Consider the following 21914-nt stretch of genomic DNA (forward strand, 5'->3'; position numbering starts at 1 on the left):
GTTTTTTTTGCTTCTCATATTCATATAATAACTTGCCCAAATCATTCAATCCCGTAGGAGTCGCTGCCCCTCTGTCATGCAGTACTGGCACAGATACTTCCTCGAAGAGTTTTAAGGCTTCCTGTTGCCTCGCTGCACACTCTTCATCACTCATATTTTAATTTCAAAGTCCTCCCTCTCACAGGAGTTATGGCGTTTATAAACTAAAAGTCTCCACTTATTAGATCGCCACTCTCGAGCCCGACTCCCGTTACTTCCCTCAGTTTGCCTCGCTTACCGGAGTTCGCCATGAGCCGTCTCCCTTGCTCCCTTGTTCCCGTGATCCTCCGATCGCCGGTTCCGGGTTTTCGGGTTCCGGGTTCCTCCTCACGGAGCCACAATACTCCTTCACTTCAGGCAATTTCTAGGTATAGTAACACGGGGGCGTGCCTGTCTTTTTCTCACACACATTTTTAGCGGTCCACTGGCGTGCTTCCAAATCGTAGGTGGTGCCAGAGATGAGACGTCCGCTACGTCTCTAAATATTAACATAGAAAATCGCGTTGAGCAGAAAATTTCCAGCACTCCAAGAGGTAAAGGTTCTTTGATTTTATTTCTAGTGATGTTACATCTACGCGTTTCGACGGCTGAACGCCGCCTTGTTCACGATGTGGAAACACCATTCACTTACAATTAAAATAGATATTCCAAATGGTAGACATCAACAACGGACTAAATTCCACGACATGGTATATTCACTGTGAATTTAGTGGCCATCTTTGAACATTTAAACAGGCCAATTTTCATAAACCGTATACCAAGAAACTCATTCAATATATATTGGAAGAGTATGTTTATGACTTTTTCACATGGAAAATACTACATTTAGTAGAAAAATTAATTTCTTACTCATTTCTGTCATTATTCCATTAAAAAAAACCAATATCATACTCATAAAAGCTTTATATCCTTGTTTCTATTACAATTGAAATCATAAATAGTCCAATGCAATTCATTTGGAGGGTAAACGCCAAAAATGTGTTTTTGACGTTCAAATTGAAAGTGCCAGTGCAAGTTTCCATTCATCTTAAACTCAGTTCCTTCACTGAATTGGAGTATACATTTATACAGTACTGGATATTCAAAATATATATATATATATATATATATATATATATATATATATATATATATATATATATATATATATATATATATATATATCTGTTGGCGGTCGCCAGTAGATAGTTATAGTTAGGACCGTGTTTCCATAGGAAATCCGCAACATTCTATTTGGAATAACTTTGGCGCCGGTTGACGAATCCTCGCGAAATTTTCAAAATAGGTGGGGCGCTCCGCTTCTACCCTGAAAGTCTCGTGGGGGATTCGTCAAGCGGGGGCTGAGAAAAAAAGGGGGTCCCAAAACGCGTTTTCCCCATGCAATTTTCCATAGGGACCTTTAGTCCAAGGTACAGCCCGAACGGCTGAACAGAATTACTTGAAATTTGGCAGAGAGGTAGTCCTCAGGTCAGGGATGTGCCTTTTGCAGGTCTGGTGTCAATCTGTTCAGTAGTTCCTGAGAAAATCAAAAGTAAAATCATATATATATGTGGGCGGAGCCTAACCACACATCTCATTGTGAGATCTGATTGGCTGTCAGCACTTCATCCAAGAAGTGTTGGCAGCCATCTTGGGACCAATATACATGATAGCACCTCATTAAAAAGCATTGCAGTTAATAGAAGGTTTTAAGACTTTAGTTACATTATAAATCATTTGTTGATGGTACCATACTCATTTTAGGAATTGTGGTATGTTCTAAGGTGATTTCACCATGTGAAAAAGCCTTCTGCTGGGATATCATGATTGAGAGAAAAATATGTTCTCATGCTTTTCCCACAGAGGTTTGTAAGGTGATCTATAAGCTAAACTGAGAGCTTATTTTCTGTAAATTCACATTATCTTTCTCAGTCATGTGAGAATGAAGTCTGACATTCTCAGTAAAACATGTACATCCAACAAGGGCAGAGACTGTCAGTTGATTCCTTTGTGTTCTACTGCAGCTTCCCAGAGTGTTCCAACGAACAACTAGAGCGCTAACAGTCCTGTTTATGATAAACGTATGGCACACCTGAAGCCATCTTGCTTGGATTAAAGTGGTAACTCTTAAAACATTTAATTTAAAAAGGAACAAAATGAGGAGGTTCATTTTTCCATAAAATATGATTAGTGCTGCAGAAAGAAAAATTAGGGACTTCTCAAATCCTCTTCTATTTCATTAACCTCTTCAGTGCCCATGACGAGATAGTCTCGTCATGGAGCACGGTTGCGCTGTGCCCATGACGAGACTATCTCGTCATGAACCCCACCCACTAGTGCAACGCCCGGCACAGGAGGGGGAAAGGGCGTGGCGCTGAAGGGGTTAAAAAATTCTGACATGCAGACTGACACATGCACTTTCAATACCAGCAGCAGTTTTCCCTGGTGAGCAGTAGCTTTACTACAGTCATCTAATGAGCAAAAAGAGTGCTAACATTCTGAATTTATGGCAAATGTGTGACACATCTGAATGCCTTTGGAATCAAAGTAAAAAACTGAAAGTATTTCCTACTGAGGAGACTGCAGTAAATGAGGAAATTAGGAAACTTCATAACAAATAAGTCTGCCGAGATGGCCACCAGAGACAAAAGAGCCCAAATGTAGCCCAAAATCACCCAGATGTAGCCCAAATATAGCCCGATGAAAGAAGTGTGCAAAACACTTATTATTTTGTGTTTTTGCAGTGTTATATAGTGCAGACTTGTCAGGTATTGGAGTGCTTTACATGAGCATTGGTTACATCACACAAGAACAAATTCATTTTGGTTGTAGACATGGGGAGACTAAGTGATTTGACCAGAATCACAGAATGTCGAGCTGAAGCAGAAACTCCAACCTGGTTCCCCAGTTGCAAAGTCTGCAGTTCTGGAAGTAACACCACATCCTCTCCCCTAAGTGCAACATTTAATCAAGTGGTCAACTGGATAAAAAAACATAAAGGTAACAAATAATTTAAAAGTGCTTTGTCGCTATTTGAAAACTCAGAAAATATGTCCTTATTTTAGTCTTTTAGAGCACTAACCATAATTTTGATGCCAATAAGACCCTCTTATATGTAATTTCTAAAGGAAATGCTCTAGGTATTACAGTTTTGATTACATCAAGATGACGTCCGGCGTTCCACACTTTTGTAATAAATATAGAATGTTAGCAATCTAGTTGTTCATTAGGATACTGTTGAGAGGCAGAGGCCAGGGGCAAGGACTCTGAAAATTGAAGGCAGGTAGGAGGGTGCAAAGACAACAATTTAACCACACTGAGCAGGCAGGAAGGGCCGTGGCAGCACAACAGACTATGGAGGGCAGTGGAAAGGGACGCAGGGGCAACAAACCAACAATACAGGACTTGGAAGAGAGGCTGTGGCAATGTAATAGACCATTGTGGGCAGAAGGAAGAAGCAATGGTAGTACAACCATACATACCAACAGACCAGATTCAGCCAGGAAACGTCCGATGTTTTTAAGCTCAAATGGGCTTTATTTTATCTGTCTCCTGTCTACAATCTCCTCTTTTTCAATGTAACTCAAAGGGGAAAATCAATACCCCAGTTTTTTTTCAAAATCTCCCTCTTACCAAGTTCAAAATGTTCGCAAGTATGGTACATTGGATCATGGAAGGAAATGGGGTAGGGACATGGACTTGGATAACAGAGGATAGGAGGGTCATGGAGAGGTGCACCAAACTGACCCTGCAGGGCAGGCATCAGGGTTTGCAGCAGCACAATACACCACACAGGGCATGCGGGACGGGAGTGCAGCACAACAATCCATAGAAAGCAAGAGGGAGGGGACAGGACCATGCACATGGACAACAGAGAACAGAGGGGCAAGAGGCAGGACCATGATGGACAGACAGGAGAGAAAGCTGCAGCATAACAGACCATAAAGGGCAGGAGGGATGGATCAGGGGCATTACAATGGAACAGACAAGCCAGGAGGGAGGGAGTAGGGGTCTGCACATGTAAACAGAGGGCTGGGGGCAAGGGGGCAGGGCAGGAGCAGCAAGATAGCCATGGAGGTCAGGCAGGATGGGCACTAGAAGCAAGACACACCATGAAGAGCAACAGTGAGACTGTGATGGCATACACACAGACCATGGAGGGAAGGTGGGAGGGGTTCAGGGGCAGCTAACTGACCACACAGGGAAGGTGGGAGGGGCCATTGCAGCACAGAAGACCATGCATGGCAAGTGGGAGGGTTAGTGGTAGCACAATGGCTATGATGGGCAAGAAGGAGGGTGCAGGGGCATGCACAAAGGACGATGGAGGATAGAAGGGAGGGTCAGGACCTGTGCACAGACAAAGTTCAGGGGAAAGGGCCTCACAACAGACCGCACGGGGCAGGCAGGAGGAGCAGTTGCAGCACAACAGACCAGGGAGGGCAGAAGGGTGTGGCAGTACAATGGACCATGTAGGACAGGAGGAAGAGGATAGGGACATGGCATGTGGACAGGCAGGGTGGAGGTGGCAGGGACAGGTTACAGTCATCTGACAATGCTAGGCAGGTGGGAGGGGAGTGGCAGCTCAACAGAACACTCAGAGTAGATAGGAGTGGCAGGTCCATGGAACATGGTGGGCAAAAAGGATGGAGCAGGGGCATACACAAAGACATCGGAGGGCAGGGGGAAGGAGAATAGGGGCAGCAAGCTAAGCACAGAGTTTAAGCAGGAGGTCAATGATGGGGCATAGAATTGGGCAATGGAGGGCAGGAGGAGTGGACTGGTACATCATATTAAATTGAGGGCAGTGGCAGCACATCAGACCATGCATGGCAGGAGGGAGGAGGTTAGTCCATGGATTCACACAACAGAGGATAGGGAGGAGGGGGATGGGGCAGCAAGCTAACTGTTCAGAGAAGGCGGGTATTAGGAACTTTGTTTTTAAAACGTGTCTGTGCGAACTACTTAAAATATGAACAAGTATGCAGCATAATCTCACTTTTATTCAGGAAGAAGAGGACGTTTGTGACTGTGACTCCGGGCTCACTTGGCAGAAACACCCCCTGACCCTCCACCCCCTATCGCAAAATGTAATGCCCGTGAAAAGGGTAGGTGAACACAGTGTTATATAGAACATAGTCCTGAGAGCACGATTGAAAATGAAAACTAGATATAGTGTATGGTACAAACTATGCACCAAAAAGTGTGATATATGATGAACCGGGCGTGAAATATAATATGCAATACATTGTGCGCAATGACAGATTCATTGGAGAGCGCGAGATAGCACAGGCACTAGCGCGTGCTATGCGATATGCGCCTTGGAGTGTAATATGCACATGGCAGTGTTGTGTAACCTAACTAGTCTCTAAAGTTGTAATATAAAATATGTGCTGGGGAGTGTAACGTTGCATATGCACTGTGACAAAGATATGGATCCCAGATTGTAATATGTATGGCATAGCACTGTGCGTTATAACATAGGCATCGAGGAAGGCACGTTAGATGGGGCAATATAACCCGTGCGAAGACAAGTGTGGCATGACATATTCACGGGGTGGTGTTACAGTGCACATGGGCTAGAGAGTGTCATAGCATATGCACTAGCTAGTGGAATACAACACAGAGGTGTGTGGCACTCAGCAGGCAATGGGGGGTGTAACACAGCATTGGGCTCTGCCAGGAGCGCGCTGTGACTCTCAAATGATGTTCGTCCTCTTTCCAGAGAGTAAAATAAAAAGTCTTACACATCCGGCAGTGGATGTGTGTTTTATTAACCGTGAGGGGGGTTTCTTGCATAGTTTTGGTCTTTTTTTTTTTTTTTTTTTTTTTTTTTTTTTTGTCGAATCCCCTTTGAATGGCTTGGTGTGCATGTGTATTAAATGTGCCCGTCAATAGCTACCCATGTTTGTATAAATAAACGACAAGGGTGTCTACCGGGATTAGGCACGGTAGGGCATCAGACATGTCAGAGCTTCACTAGTGGCGTAAATACATTCCACGTGGATTCATTGTATGCATAGTCGCCTTTTAATGAATATCACGCAAATCGTCACGGTGATAGGTACGTACGGTTTGTCCAGCATGTCCTAGGTGTGTCTATAAATATATATTTTTTTAAAATAATAAAAAACAGTGGCCGGCCCTGGGGATTGGGGTCAATAAAATATAATTAGGAGACAGGCCCTGAGGGATGGGGTCATCAGGGCCAATAAATTAGAATAAGAAGGGGAACCACACAGCCCCCTTCTTAAAAAATTTAAATAAATAAAAGACTGGCATCGTGCCGGAGGCCACGCCCCCTCCTTGCAGCACTCTGCAAACGCGCCCCCTGGCGAGTTGTAAGTTGGGGAATTAATTCCTCTTCAATACTGAGGGTCCCTGAGGGCCAACTAGCCCAACAGGCATCTCCAGTATGCACCAGGGAGCTGCGCTGCAGACAGGTGTTCTGAGGCCAAGCCCCTTTTTACACCTCTCTGCAACGCAGCTCTGTGGCGCTTACTGGAGGTACCTAGTGGTCTAGTTTGACCCTAGAGACCCTTAGGATTCAAGGGGACTTAATCTCTCAACTTAGAACAGCCACAGGGCGCATTTACACAGTGGTGAAGGGAGGGGACGGGGCCTGAGGTGACGTGTGCAAACACGCACTATGGCACGTTTTAAATTGGGGGTATAATTTTCCTTCAATACTGAGGGCCCCTGGGGGCTAACTAGCCCACCAAGTGCTTCCAGTAAGCGCCACTGAGCTGCATTGCAGAGAGGTGGTCCAGGCCGTGCCACTTTTTACACCTCTCTGCAACGCAGCTCTGTGGCACTTACTGGAGGTACCTAGTGGGCTAGTTGGACCCTAGGGACCCTCAGGATTCAAATGAACGTAATCTCCCAACTAAAAACGGACACAGGGCTTGTTTAAACAGTGGTGAAGGGAGGGGACGGGGCCTGAGTTAACGTGTGCAAAAATGCCCTGTGGCCTGTTTTAAGAGGTAGTTTTAATCCCCCTGCCCTATTATATACTAGGGGCTTACAAAGGAGGTCATGCTAATCACAGGGGGACCCCAACGCATAATGTTCCCTAGTGTATGTAGGTGTTTTCACTGTGTTCTAAGTGTCTTTTAACAGAGCACTGGCTCTAGGACTGGTTAGTCAGACTCCGTTACCACCAGTATTCGTCTGAAAAAGTTGAAGGTACAGGATGATTTTGCAACAAGGCTTCTTTCTGCTCTTCTTTTTGTTCTTTCTGCACGTTATCCTTCTTCCTGCACTTTTCTTCGTCTTTGAGGACGTCTGTTGCTTCTTTCTGCACTTCTTTTTTTTCTTTCTGTGCATTTTTTCTTCTTTCTTCACATGTCCTATCTCTGTAGGCATAGTTAGAAATTAGCATTTAAAAAACCTTTGAAATTCACAGAAAAAAACATAGGTTTCAGGCACGTTATAGTTAGAAATTAGCATTTAAAAAACCTCAGAAATTCACTGAAAAAACCATAGGTTTCAGGGGTGTTATAGTTAGCTGGAATTTTCACAAAACCATTGAAATTCCCCCGTTATAGTTAGTTCAGCTATGCACTGCTGATGACGTCACATATTACATCACTCATGACATGGTCAGTGACATCACTCATGACATCACTGATGACATCTCAAATGACATCACTGATGACATCATCCTTGTGATAGTGGCAGACCTCCTCTCACCCTAATATAACCTTTGATACACACATTCAAAAATAGAGACTAAACTTTTCAAAACAATGGACATACCAATACCAGTTACAACAACCTCTTCAGTAATTCTAAGATCCACATACACATCCACTCATTCACCAACAGTCCTATACAATCACTCATACATGTATTCACTCATCATATGTACTCATACACCTATACATCCTGTTACACAATGCCACTCATCCATAGTTACTCACACACACAGTCACTCATGCTAATAAAGAATCAAACATACATTTATTTGCATATACAGTTATGCACACACCACCACACTTACTTCTACGGAAACTTACACATACTTAGTCTTTTAAACAATCACTTATAGAAACACATACTTATTCATACAGGAACTCTTTCAATCTCTCACTCTCACATATACTCACTTATATACACCAATAGTCACATATACTAGTTTAAAACATATGTAGTTACTCATAAAGACACTATTGAGACAGTCATTCACTCACTAACACACCCATACACACACTCATCCACCCATACAGTCCTGCACACATGCTGTCTTCAACACATACAAATAGTGAGTCACTCATTCATGCACCTATGCACTACGTAATACCCCCCACCGAACCATGCAGACACTCAGACTGATACTCAAAAAACCAACTAATAACCTATAGACACCCATGTAGCTACTCACCAACCCATGCAGCCACTTATACACTAAGTGAGAGACTGATACAGATATTTACATATTTAAACATTACTCACTAAGCCATGTATTCACTATGATACACTTAATCAGTCAGTTACACAATCAATTTTTCAAAAACAAATCATCCATTTAGACACGTATATACCCATTTATTCTTCCATCTACCTTGAGATATACATATATAAAACATATTTAATTTTCAGAAAAACACACATTCACTGGATGATGTCATCAGTGATGTCATCAGTGATGTCATTTGAGATGTCATCAGTGATGTCATGAGTGATGTCACTGACCATGGCATGAGTGATGTAATATGTGACGTCATCAGCAGTGCATTGCGGGCGCGCGAGTTATTGTTAGCTGAACTAACTATAACGGGGGAATTTCAATGGTTTTGTACAAGTGAAAAGTCCAGCTAACTATAACACCCCTGAAACATATGGTTTTTTCACTGAAAAAAAAAAAATATATATATATATATATATATATATATATATATATATATATATATATATATATATATATATATATATATATTTTCACTTAAAAAAACCATAGGTTTCACACACGTTATAGTTAGGAATTAGCATTTAAAAAACCTTGCAAATTCACTTAAAAAACCATAGGTTTCACACACGTTATAGTTAGGAATTAGCATTTAAAAAACCTTGCAAATTCACTTAAAAAACCATAGGTTTCACACATGTTATAGTTAGCTGGACATTTCACTCGTAAAAAACCAATGAAATTCCCCCGTTATAGTTAGTTCAGATAACTATAACTCGCGCGCCCGCAATCCACTACTCATGACATCACATATTACATCACTGATGACATGGTCAGTGGCATCACTGATGACATCATCCTTGTGATAGAGTGGCGGTCACGCGAGTTATAGCCTTTGACCCCCTGACAAAGGCTAGGGGGTCAGGAACTCTCTACCCTGCCCCCTTTTCACGTTCGCCACCTCTCTTTTTCAGTGTCGTACCCAAAACAATCAAAATGGCGGACAACACTTCCTGATTTCGACCGATTCGAATGTTGACTGACATGTAACCGCCAATCAGAATTACGCTCTCCGTGCGCGCATATAGATATTTATGTACTTTTAACTGCAATTTTGTCAGGAACTACTGTACAGATTGACTCCATATATGCAAAAGACCGGAGGACTACCTCTGCCAAATTTCTAGTAATTCTGTTCAACCGTTCGGGCTGTACCTTCGACTAAAGGTCCTATGGATAATAACATGGGGAAAACGTGTTTTGGGACCCCCCTTTTTTCTTGGCCCCCGCTTGACGAAGCACCCCGAGACTTTCAGGGTAGGAGCTGAGCGGAGCGCCCCATTAGTTTTGAAAATTTCGCGAGGATTCACCAACCGGCACCAAAGTTATTCAAAATAGAATTTTCAGATTTCCTATGGAAACACGGTCCTAACTATAACTATCTACAGGCGACCGCCAGTATTATATATATATATATATATCTACTGGCGTCGCGCACGGTGAAAAACCAGAATTTTTTTTTTTTATAAATACATAACTTAGCATTTAAAAAACCGTACAAATTCACTTAAAAAACCATAGGTTTCACACATGTTATGGTTAGCTGGACATTTCACTCGTAAAAAACCAATGAAATTCCCCTGTTATAGTTAGTGCAGGAAACTATAACTCATGCGACCGCAATCCTCTGCTGATGACGTCAGATATTACATCACTGATGACATATGTGTCTTTCTGAAAAATAAATATTTGTAATATATGTATTGCTAAAGATTAATGGAAGAAGAAATGGGTAAATAAGTGTCTAAATACAGTGATGTAATATCGGACGTCATCAGCAGAGGATTGCGGTCGCGTGAGTTATAGTTGCCTGCACGAACTATAACGGCGGAATTTCATTGGTTTTTTACGAGTGAAATGTCCAGCTAACAATAACGTGTGAAACCTATGGTTTTTTAAGTGAATTTGCAAGGTTTTTTAAATGCTAATTCATAACTATAACGTGTGTGAAACCTATGGTTTTTTCAGTGAATATATATATATATATATATATTGAAAGACCTGTGTTCGAGGCATATGAGCTGCAGATTACACACTGTGAATAGATTGCCATCTGGTATTGGGCCCGGATGATGCAGTTGTTTTTCTCTTGGAAAGTCTTTGGAAGTCACGAGGAATGTGACTCCTCCTTTGGATCATATTGCGCATGGGCTTCGGCTCCATCCTCAGATTGTTTTTTTCCGCCATCGGGCTCGGATCTGTTCTTCCCGCTCCAGTTCGGAACCGTTCTAATTTTCCTGTTCGGCACGCAATCCTCCCCCCTTCGACGGTATTGTCTTGATCGCGTTCTCGACGCTACTCTCAACATTCGAAGGTCTTCGGGCCTACTTGGACTCCGGTCCTGGCTGATGGAAAGGACGCCATTTAAAAAGTGTCCTCGATGTGGGTCGAAGTTTCCCCACACCGATCTCCATGAGGTGTGCAACCTTTACATCTCTCCAGAACACGAGGCAAGGGTCTGTCCAGCTTGCGCCTCACTCCGCTCGAAGAAGACGATCCGGGACTGACGAGCAAGGAGAACAATGGCTCACTCATCGACTTCAATCCCCGACGTCATCTTCGAAGAAGGCGTCGATATTCCGGAACAGCACACCGAAGAAGGCCTCGTCAGCGCCTCCGAAGCGGATGACTCAGTCGAGGACATCACTCTGGCACAGAGGGGCGTGAGTACAAACGTCGACCCCGACCCTAAACCCCCCCTCCACGCCATTGAAAAATGCTTTGGTCACGCCGTCGGGACTAGGTATGCACCAAAAGACTGATTCCCATACCTCGCTTCTGGGCCCGGTTAAGAAACCCATCAAGCCTTCAGGCAGCTCGGGCTCTAGCCAGCCTACCCTCTGTGCCGAAAGAATCAAATCAACACTGGCACTGAAAAAGAAAACGCCCCTTTCCTCGCCTGTGCCGAGCTTGACACCTAAGCACTGAGCGCCGAAGACTGGCACCGGCTCCTCCACACCGATAACATCCTCGGAGGCGAGCAAGAAGCCGAAAAGCCTCGACTCCCAAACCTCGAAGCCGAAACCCACCTCGGAACCGAGGAAGTCAAGACACTTCTAAACCCCACGGTTCCAAACCAAGAAACAGTGCCGAATCGACGCCTAAAAACCCAATGGCTCTGACACCATCGGCACCGAAGGATCTGCCCATTACAGAGCAACTGTTTTGACCCGATCCTTACCAGAAAACCCTCGTAAAGGATCCAAAGACTGGGCATTCGACGCTTAGCACCAGAAAAAGATCACTGGACAAGCCTGCACCAGCTACACCACCAAAAAGGAGAGACTTTGCCACCTCCTCTTTGAGGATTCCTTCTCCTCCTCCACCTCCTCTTCCTCCTCCCCACCCCATCATTCTCCCACACCATCTCCAGATGAGGATGATGATGATGACATTATCTACGACACAGGGGACGGGGCGGACACCCAACCAACAGGGGACCTTACTCCTGCAGGCTCCCCAGACCCATGGGACGACTACAACATCCCAGACGTCCCTAACGTCCCGCAGGACGATCTTTACCCTTCTAGACCCTCTTCCCCCAGATGACACCATGGGCTTTAACCAGCTACTCCATAGGTCTGCCCACTAACATGGGGTTGATCTCCACACAGACACCGTAGAGGAGGATTTCCTCTTAGATACATTTGACACTGCACAGAGGTCCACCTCAATTCTGCCCATGCTTAAGGGGGTTATTAAGCACGCACCAGAGGTCTTTAAAGACCCGGTTAGGGCCAGGGTCATTAACCCTCGCATTGAGAAAAAATATAAGGCCGCCCCAACAGATCCAACCTACATTAAAGGCCCCACACCACTAGACTCCCTGGTAGTCTCCAATGCGAGGAAACGTGCCAATTCCCAGGCATCAGGTGAGGCTCCACCGCCAGATAAGGAGTCTAAACTCCTGGATGCCTCTGGCAAGCGTACAGTGTCCCAAGCGGCCAACATATGGCGCATTGCTAACACCCAAGCGCTCCTAGCCAGATATGACTGGGCAAATTATGATGAGCTGGAGTCAATAATGCAACACCTGCCTGACAAATATAAACATAGGGCCATCAAACTAATTCAGGAGGGTAAAACTATAACTAATACCTCCATCCGTTGTGCCCTCGATGCAGCTGACACCGCCTCCAGGGCAATAAATACTAGCGTCCTTCTGCTTAGGCATGCCTGGCTACGTATTTCATGGTTCAAACCTGAGGTTCAGAGTTCCATCCTCAACCACCCCTTTGATGAGAAACACCTGTTTGGCCCTAATGTCGATGTAGCCCTCGAAAAAATGAAAAAGGACACAGACACGGCAAAATCTATGGGAGCCTTGCAGTCGCAAGCTCCCAGGCGCTCCTTTCGCCGTTCCTCCTTAAGAAGCACCACCAGAGGCTACTCCTTATACAGCGCATCCACTTCCTACAAGGCCCCTACCCAATCCACCTTCACTAGGGGTTACCAAAGAGGCAGTTACAGGGGTAACAACAAAGGCAGAGGCAAAACTAACACCTCCCGCTCTGCCTCCACTCCCACCCAGTGACTTCCCTCCACTCCCCCCAGACTATTCCACTCCAGTCGGGGGCAGACTCCACAATTTCCTTCCTGTCTGGGCTACCATCACCTCAGACAGATGGGTGCAACAGATAATTCAATCAGGCTACTGTATAAAACCAACATCTACCCCCCCCCCCCCCCCCCCCAACCATTCCACCCAAACAGCGCCCAATGTCACCGGAACATTTGTCACTTTTAAAGCAGGAGGTGATCTCCCTCCTACAAAAAAATACAATAGAACCAGTTCCTACCCACCAACAAAACAAGGGAGTTTACTCCCTATATTTTCTCATACCAAAAAAGGATGGCTCTCTAAGACCCATTCTGGACCTCAGACCCCTAAACCAATACATACTCAGACCACTTTCACATGGTCACACTCCAGCAGGTGCTTCCTCTGCTCTCCCAGGACGACTTCCTGACCACCAAGACCTCAAGGACGCCTATTTCCACATTCGCGTTCACAACGCTCACAGAAAGTTTCTCAGATTCGTAGTGGACGGTCACCACTACCAATTCAAAGTACTCCCCTTCGTAATCACCACAGCGCCATGAGTGTTTACCAAGTGCCTATCGGTAGTGGCAGCACACCTGAGAAGACAACACATCTACTTCTTCCCATACCTAGACGACTGGCTCATAAAAGCCAGCTCATACAACCAGTATGTACAATACACTCACGCCACTATCCAACTACTTCACGACCTCTGCTTCACAGTAAACTATGCCAAGTCCCATCTGCATCCGTCCCACGTACAACAATACCTCGGTGCCACCATAGACACCTCAAGAGTGTTAGCCTACCCCAGTCCCGCCAGGATAGCAAGCATGCATGCTCTTCGTGCCAAATTTCAACCACAACACTCTCTTCCAGCCAGAGTGTTTGTGCAACTTATAGGGAGGATGGCCTCTTGCATATTCATAGTACCTCATGCAAGACTCCAGATGTGTCCTCTCCAAGAGTGCTTAGCACGCCAATGGAACCAGGCTCAGGGTCAATTATCAGATCTGGTGTTGGTAGACGGTCGTGCCCATCGCTCTCTGCAGTGCAGTGGTGGACTACCAAAAACCTTTCCAAAGGGCGACCGTTCCCAGAGCTGGTTCCTCAAATAGTTCTAACTGCGGACGCATCACTCTCCGGCTGGGGAGCTCACTACTACATCAACCATGCAGGGCAGGTGGACACCTCAACAAAAGTTACTCCACATCAACCATCTGGAGTTAATGGCCATATTTCTAGCCCTAAAAGCCTTTCAAACACACGTCTCAGGCAAGGCGGTCTTAGTCCGCACAGACAACATGACAGCAATATACTACATCCAAAAACAGGGCGGCACACACTCTCTGCAGCTCTCTCAGCTAGCACAGACCATATGGAGGTGGACCATACCTCCAAAACATTTTTCTCCCAGCCCAACGTGTCCCAGGAGTCCAAAACACCATTGCAGATCTGTTGAGTCGTCAAACACAACAAATCCACGAGTGGGAACTTCATCCACAAGTTCTTCAACCATTCTTTCAAATGTGGGGGCAACCACAGATAGACCTCTTCGCCACCCACGAAAACGCCAAATGCCCAATCTTCACCGCCAGATATCCACACTCATTGTCCAAAGGCAATGCGATATGGATGAACTGGTCAGGCAGATTTGCGTACGCTTTTCCGCCTCTCCCACTCATTCCATTTGTGGTGCGCAAACTACAGCAATATTCCCTAACTCTAATCCTAGTTGCTCCGACTTGGGCCAGACAACCGTGGTACACCACATTGCTGGAACTCTCGGTAGTTCCGCACCAAAATTCACACCTCCTAACCCAGAACCATGGAGAGATCAGACACCCGGACCCAGCTCAGCTCAACCTTGCGATCTGGCTCCTGAAATCCTAGAATTTGGTTACCTTAATCTTCCCCCTGACTGTATGAACGTCATTAAAGAAGCTAGACGACCTACCACTAGAGCTTGCTACGCAGCCACCTGGAAAATTTTCATGATTTATTCTCACAACAATGTCAATCCCTTAGATGTGTCTTTCCAACACATTATAGGCTACTTTCTACACCTACAAAGATGCAACCTAGCCTACAAGTCTATTAGACTACAACTTGCTGCCATAGCAGCGTATCTACAAAACAGACAGCATCTATCACTCTTCAGAGTACCTGCCATAAAAGCCTTCATGGAAGGCCTTAAAAGAATAATTCCCCCCAGAGTGCCACCCTCACCGGTGCGGAACCTAAACATCGTTCTCAAAAGACTAATGGGGCCTCCATTTGAACCTCTACATAAATGTGAGCTTCAATTTTTAACATGGAAAACGGCTTTCCTTGTAGCCATTACTTCCCTCAGAAGGGTCGGTGCGATACAAGCACTCACCATTCAAGAACCTTTTCTGCAAATGCGTCATAATAAGGTTGTTCTCCGCACTAATCCAAAATTCCTCCCTAAAGTCATTTCTCCCTTTAACCTCAATCAATGGTGTAACTGCCCGTATTCTTCTCGCAGCCACAAACCATTGCAGAAAGAGCTCTACACACCCTAGACGTCAAAACAGCTTTACTCTACTACATCGAGAGAACACAACCTTTTCGCAAGACCAAACGACTATTCGTTTCTCACCACCACACAAAGGCAACCCCATCTCCAAATCTGGGATAGCTAGGTGGATTGTTAAATGCATCCAGATTTGCTACCAAAAAGCAAAACTAACGCTATCTGTTCCCCCTAAAGCCCACTCTACACGTAAGGGTAGGGGCTTCCATGGCATTTTTAGGGAACATCCCCTTAGATGATATCTGCAAAGTAGCTACATGGTCTACACCGCACACTTTCACTAAACACTATTGTGTAGATGTGCAAACTAAGCAACAGGCTAGTGTGGGCCAGGCTGTCCTCAAAACACTGTTTCAAACAACTGCAACAGATACTGGTGGTCGCCGCTAGGAGGGGGTACTGCTACACAATCTATGCACGGTGTGTAATCTGCAGTTCATATGCCTCGAACGGAATATGCTACTTACCAGTATGCATCTGTTCTTGGCATGTAGAGCTGCAGATCTACAAACGCCCACCCGCCTCCCCGGCTACCTTTATCTGTTCCAGTTTATCTTATTTAGATACAGCACACATGGGCATCTTCCTGTTTCTTACAAAGCTCCATCATTTCCCCGCTGGCGAAAAACAATCTGAGGTTTGAGCCGAAGCCCATGCGCAATATGATCCAAAGGAGTCGCCGCATACCTCGTGACTTCCAAAGACTTTCCAAGAGAAAAACAACTGCAACATCCGGGCCCAACACCAGATGGTGATCTATGCACAGTGTATAGATCTGCAGCTCTACATGCTAAGAACAGATGCATACTGGTAAGTAGCATATTCCTTTTCTTTAGATAAAAGTAACCCTTAGCCAAGATATTTCTCTTTAGCTCTGGTCCTGCATATAATGAATGCACTAAGATTTTAAAACATTTGTTTCAATCTTTAACATTTCATAAGTTTTTCTTTGTCATTGCTAATGAAGACCTCTCAAAAATAACTTCTCACTGAATAAGTTGAGTCGAGTGCACACCAGCTTCAGGTTTGTTAGCAATTGTGGTGTGCACATTGGTTTAGTAGTACTTGCGTACAGTGTAATAAGACAATGCTGTAGCGATCTGTGTACAAGCTTCTTTCACTTGTTATTAACTAGAGGTAGTCTGAGCTTTTTATCCTTTTGATGTAATAAATTAATTTTTGAAATACACACCTATTTCCTGAGTTTCAAAGGTACAAGCACGTTGCAAAAAGCATTGTAAAGTATTGATGATTGTATATTGTTAATGTGCTATTATTTTATATGACAAAATACATATTGGTAATGTCGGTTTTATAGCATGAATTTGAATATTCTTTGATCACAGACCTAATGGAGAGATACCTGGAATTCGACCAAAATCAGATATGGATCATATACTGAAACCAAAGCCGGACCTCGACTCTTGGAGGCCCCGATCCATTGATGGAAGTCCCCTTTCTATGAAAAGTTCTAAGGAACCAGGTAAAATGTGCTAAACCTATCATCTTCATCTCCCATGCATATTGCTCATTGGTAACATACCAATATATGATTTGCCATTATTTTTTATATTTCTCCATGGATCTTGATAGTTTTGAAGCTTAAAATATAGTTTGCTGAGGGACGCTACTAACCTTAAATTCCTCACCTTATTAATACCCCCAGACACCAGAATTATCTAGAAATTTTTCGCAGCAATTTCCTTCCGTGACAGTAGGTGGTATTGTGCACCTCTGTGTCTGGTCCATCCTACCTCAGAAGTATTGTTGAGGCCACAGTATAACTGGCACCTCCACCTATTTACATCGTCTTTCTGCATTTTCTGATGTGAATCCGGAGCTCTCTACTATAATTTGTCACTTGGCAGAAAATTTCCCAGAACCTTTCCAGTGTGCAAGGGACATGTTTCCCCGTATAGCGAGGTTTTATTCCTGTAAGGTTTGCCACATAGTAATGTCAGTGACAGACCCATACGAGGTCTGTCTTGGATATCGGCACCTTGCATGACTGTCATGTATCAAATGCACTTGAATGGATCCAAAGGCCTCACGAGACTGCAAGGCCAAGCGCTACGTGGCTGAGCCCTGCAGAATGGCTTGGAAGGTTCTGTCCTGATTACGGAGCGCTAGGTTCACAGTTCAGCATCATGTGACTCTGGGCAGTAGCTCACTTAATCTCCCCAACAGCCCCCAGCGCCTTGAAATCCTTAAGGGGGTGATATGTTTGTGCTTCAGAAATAGTTATCGTTATTTATTATGGATATCCTGTCCGCCGAAATATAAATCCGATAGGGTATAATGGGATTTATATTTCGGTGGACCGGATATCTGTCACCGTTGTGATGGCGTAACCTGTCTGCCGAGATCTAAATAAGGCTGAGATTTGAAATTTATGGAGGCATTTGGGAAACTTCGGGATATACTTTACTGCCAGCCTTGCCGTTAGGTCTAAGTTACCTCCTGGGGCATTACTCGCATGTGTTAAGGGACATAGTGAGTGAAATCTGGACTGTAGTCCCAGACGATCTTCATACCATCCTCGGCAAATAATTCAAGATAGCTCAAATTTGGTGAAGTATGGGATCTGGGTGGGCCAGGACACTGACAGTCTCTTTAGGGCAGTTGGTACCATGCATGCTCAAGATCCACTGGTTATATAGTGATGATCAACAGTCCCCCAAAAGACATGCCATTTGATGGCACCTGTTGCTTTGGAGACAAGGTAGGCTCTGCATCAGTGTTTCTGAGAAAGCAAAGCAGCTGAGTGCTCTCTTGGCCTTGAATCGCTCTTACGGCTGCATCACCAATAGCATCTACGTTTTTTGAGGCTTTAGAAAGGGGGCAACAGCAGAGGCCACTGCAGTTTTTGCTTCCACAAAAACAAACTTGCTTGTCCTTTTCGAAGTAGAGGTCAGAAATCTGTCAAAGTGTCCAGGCACCCAGGGGAAACAAATACCCAATTCGCCACAGCCCCGCTACTCTTGCAAAATCCATTTAGCTTGCCATCAGTGGCACACAGTTGCTCAGTTGGAGGCCAATAAGTTGTTACCTCCATTGGTGGCAAACCAATCACATCAGACAAATGGGTGCTTCAAATTGTACAGTGTGGTTATGCCCTACCCTTCAATTTCCCACATTTGTAGAAGGAAGATATAGGAAGGGTTACACCATCAGCGTTGGGGACTGGTTGCTACTCTCATTACATTCTGGTGCCAATAAAAATGACCCGTGACTTTGGCCTATCCTAGACCTGTGCCCTCTGAACTAATTCCTCAAGTAGGACAAGTACAGGATGTTCACTTTGGCCTAAGTTTTGTCTTTCCTGTATCCAGTTGCCTGGATGGTGGCATTGGATTTCCAGGCTGCCTATATCCAAATTCCTGTCCTACAATCCCACAGATGCTACCTGTGGCTACAGGTGGGCCACAAGCACTTTAATTTCTTTCTGCTCACGTGAATCTCCTCAAAATGACGACGGCCCGGTAGACATCCCTAGGATTTACCATCAATGTGTCATAGTCACACTTGACTTCTTCACAGAGGCTCCCTTTTATTGGGGCTATCTTGGGCACAGTGCATTTTTGAGCCTTCTCTCCTCCTCAAACCCCGGATATTTGGGTTACAATCCTGATGTTTCAACCAGTGCTCCAACCCTTGACCTGGGTCTCAGTGAGTGCATCTAAGACTTCTCGGACCTTTGGATTCCTGCATCCTGTTAGTGGAACTCATGTGGCCAGGTAACGCATGCAGGCTTTGCAGTGGTCCTTTAACTTCAGCTCCAAGGAAACCGCTCTGATTTCATGCAGGTGTCAGAGGCGATTGTAGTAGACCTGCAGTGATGTTTTCTGGACCAAATTCAGTGGCAGACCACTCTTTTTACCCCACCTACAGTTAACAGTCATGACTGATGCATCATTTGCTGGGTTGGGGAGGTTAGCTAGGAGAGGTGGAGATCAGAGGGCTCGTCTTAACTGGAAACCTGCCTCCTCATCAACCTGTTGGAGTTGAGTGCGATTCGCTTGGCACTAAAGACTTTCCTTCTGCCCATTAAGGATGGGGCAGGTACAAGTTTTTTACGGACAATACTACTACCACGTGGTAATTCAACACGGTGGATGGAATGTGGTGTGGTTTCTGTGCCAGGAGGCTCTACACGTCGAACTTACTTAGTTGTCAAGGCATCTCCATTGGCATATAACACCTAGTAGGATCTTTAAAAGCCAGGATGGGCAAACTCATCCGACGTTGCCTAGAGGATCACGAATGGCAGTCGGAGGTGGCAAAGGGCACCTTCCATCAGTGGGGATAACCAGGTCTCTTTCTTTCGCCACTACTGAGAATGCACAATATCCAAATTTGTGCATGTTGTAGTTCTCAAGGCAATTCTCTTCAGAGATGCTTCTCGGATTGGAGCTCGGGACTCCTGTACGCCTCTACCACTACTGCCCAAAGTCCTGAGGAAGATCAGAAATGATGGGGTTCAAGTCCTCCTTTTGTCCTTGGTTTAAATCTGGAGAGTGTGGAATCCGGATAATCTGACCTTGTTCATCTGTCCTCCGATCTGGGAGAATCTTCTGTTGAATCAGCAAGGCAGGGTCCTGCACCCAAGCCTGTACAACTTAAACCTCCGTGCTTTGAGATTAAGTGATGACAGTTGACTGTTTTTGGTCTACCTCCTAAAGTAATGAATTGCAGTCTGGCGACTAGACTGCCCTGTATCAAAGCCACCTATGTGGTCTTCTTGGTGAAACTTGTTGTGTGGTTTCCTTCTAGGCATATCCTGCTCCTGCAAGCCCAATTATGACATTCTTCCATTTTCTCTTTTATCTGTCATCTACCAAGCAAGGCTTTGCTCTGACCACAGTTAAAGGTTATTTGTCAGCCTAATTGTTTTTTTAAGGTTACCTGAACAGTCTTCTCTGTTTAAATCTTCTGTGATGTTTCGTAGCAGGACCGACCCACGTTTCCACCAAAACCTTTTGTGATGTCCCAATGTGATCAGAATTTACATCACATGGGCAATGTACACTCCATTTTACCCAATGCAGTTGCCTTCTAGGATTATTAGCCTTGAAAACAAAATTCCTCATAGCGACCACATCAGCTCGACACGTGAGTGATCTAAAAGTACTCTGTCCAACAGCCGTATACTGTCTTCTTTCAAGATAGGCTGGTGCAATGTGCCAAGGCGGTGTTAATCCCAAAGATTATCCCGCCTTTCAAATCGGGCACTCTATCACTCTGCTAGCGTTCTTTGCCTCTCCTCGTCCACCCAAGGGGGAAAAAAGGCTTTGTAATTTAGACTGTAAGAGCTGTGAGCTTCTACATTGATTGTACTAGGGACCATTGGGAGGCCGATCAGCTTGTTATCGGGTACTCTGGGACCAAGAAGGGCAGAGTACTGTTGAAACAGACTAGCTTCCGGGTGGATTGTCCTTTGTATAATAAACCTGCTATGAGTTGGCCAAGTAACAGCCTTCATAAAGCCTGCCGGCTCATTCCACCAGAGCAGAGGCTGCCACCACTGTGCTGGCACATGGAGTGCCAAACTTGGACACCTACTTGCCTGCTACGTGAGCATTTGTTCACGTAGTACTAATGCCTGGATAACCAGGTTCGGAGAGAGGGGCGTGTTGGAAGGAATTTTTTTGGTATCTTTCAACAGATGTGGAATCTGAAGTTATAAGTATCTGAAGAACAAGTTACCATTAGTAATTCTTACAGCGGCTGCGACGGCGACACGCTTCTTCCTCGATGCGAGACTCTTTTCTTGATGCGGTGCAATGCGTCCACTACGATGGCTGTGATGGCGACATGCTTCTTCGGTGTTGCGAGACACTTCTGCGATGATGCGAGACACTTCCACTCGATGCGACAACTGCAGCGGCGACACCCCTTTATGCGATGCGATGACAGCGGCTCCGACGGCGGCACGCTTCTCCTTCTCGAGTCGCGCTTCCAGCTCCTTGGACACGCAGTCCCTCAGAAGGCCCCAAAACAGCAGCAGGCACTTCCAAAGATTCCTGGGGAGCTGGTAGTTGAAGTCTGTTGTTCCTGAGACTTCAGCAGGAGGCAAGCTCTATTCCAAGCCCTTGGAGATCCTTCACAAGTTGAGCAAAAGTACACACAAAGTTCCTTTCTCCTCTTTGGCAGTAGGCAACCCCTGCAGGCCAATCCCCCAGTTTCAGGGATAGTCTCTCCTCAGTTTCTTCTTGGTTCCTTTCCTCAGCAGAGGTTTCTTCTTGTTTTCCCACAGTGATCTAAATTCTTGGGATCAGGGTCCCAATACTTATACCCCAATATCCTTTGTCCTCTGAAGGCAGAGGGGCCTT

General features: G+C 45.1%; 1 protein-coding gene across 1 annotated transcript in view; it reads left to right on the forward strand.

The window, feature by feature from the left end:
• CD2AP (CD2 associated protein) overlaps positions 1 to 21914 on the forward strand; it is a 597230-nt gene that overhangs the window by 393465 nt on the left and 181851 nt on the right. The window contains exon 14 of the mRNA XM_085610578.1: positions 16929 to 17065. Coding sequence (XP_085466704.1) covers positions 16929 to 17065 — 137 coding nt within the window. The remainder of the gene's footprint in view (positions 1 to 16928; positions 17066 to 21914) is intronic.

The sequence above is a fragment of the Triturus cristatus genome, chromosome 6, assembly GCF_964204655.1.
Source record: "Triturus cristatus chromosome 6, aTriCri1.1, whole genome shotgun sequence".
NCBI classification, from domain to species: domain Eukaryota; kingdom Metazoa; phylum Chordata; class Amphibia; order Caudata; family Salamandridae; genus Triturus; species Triturus cristatus.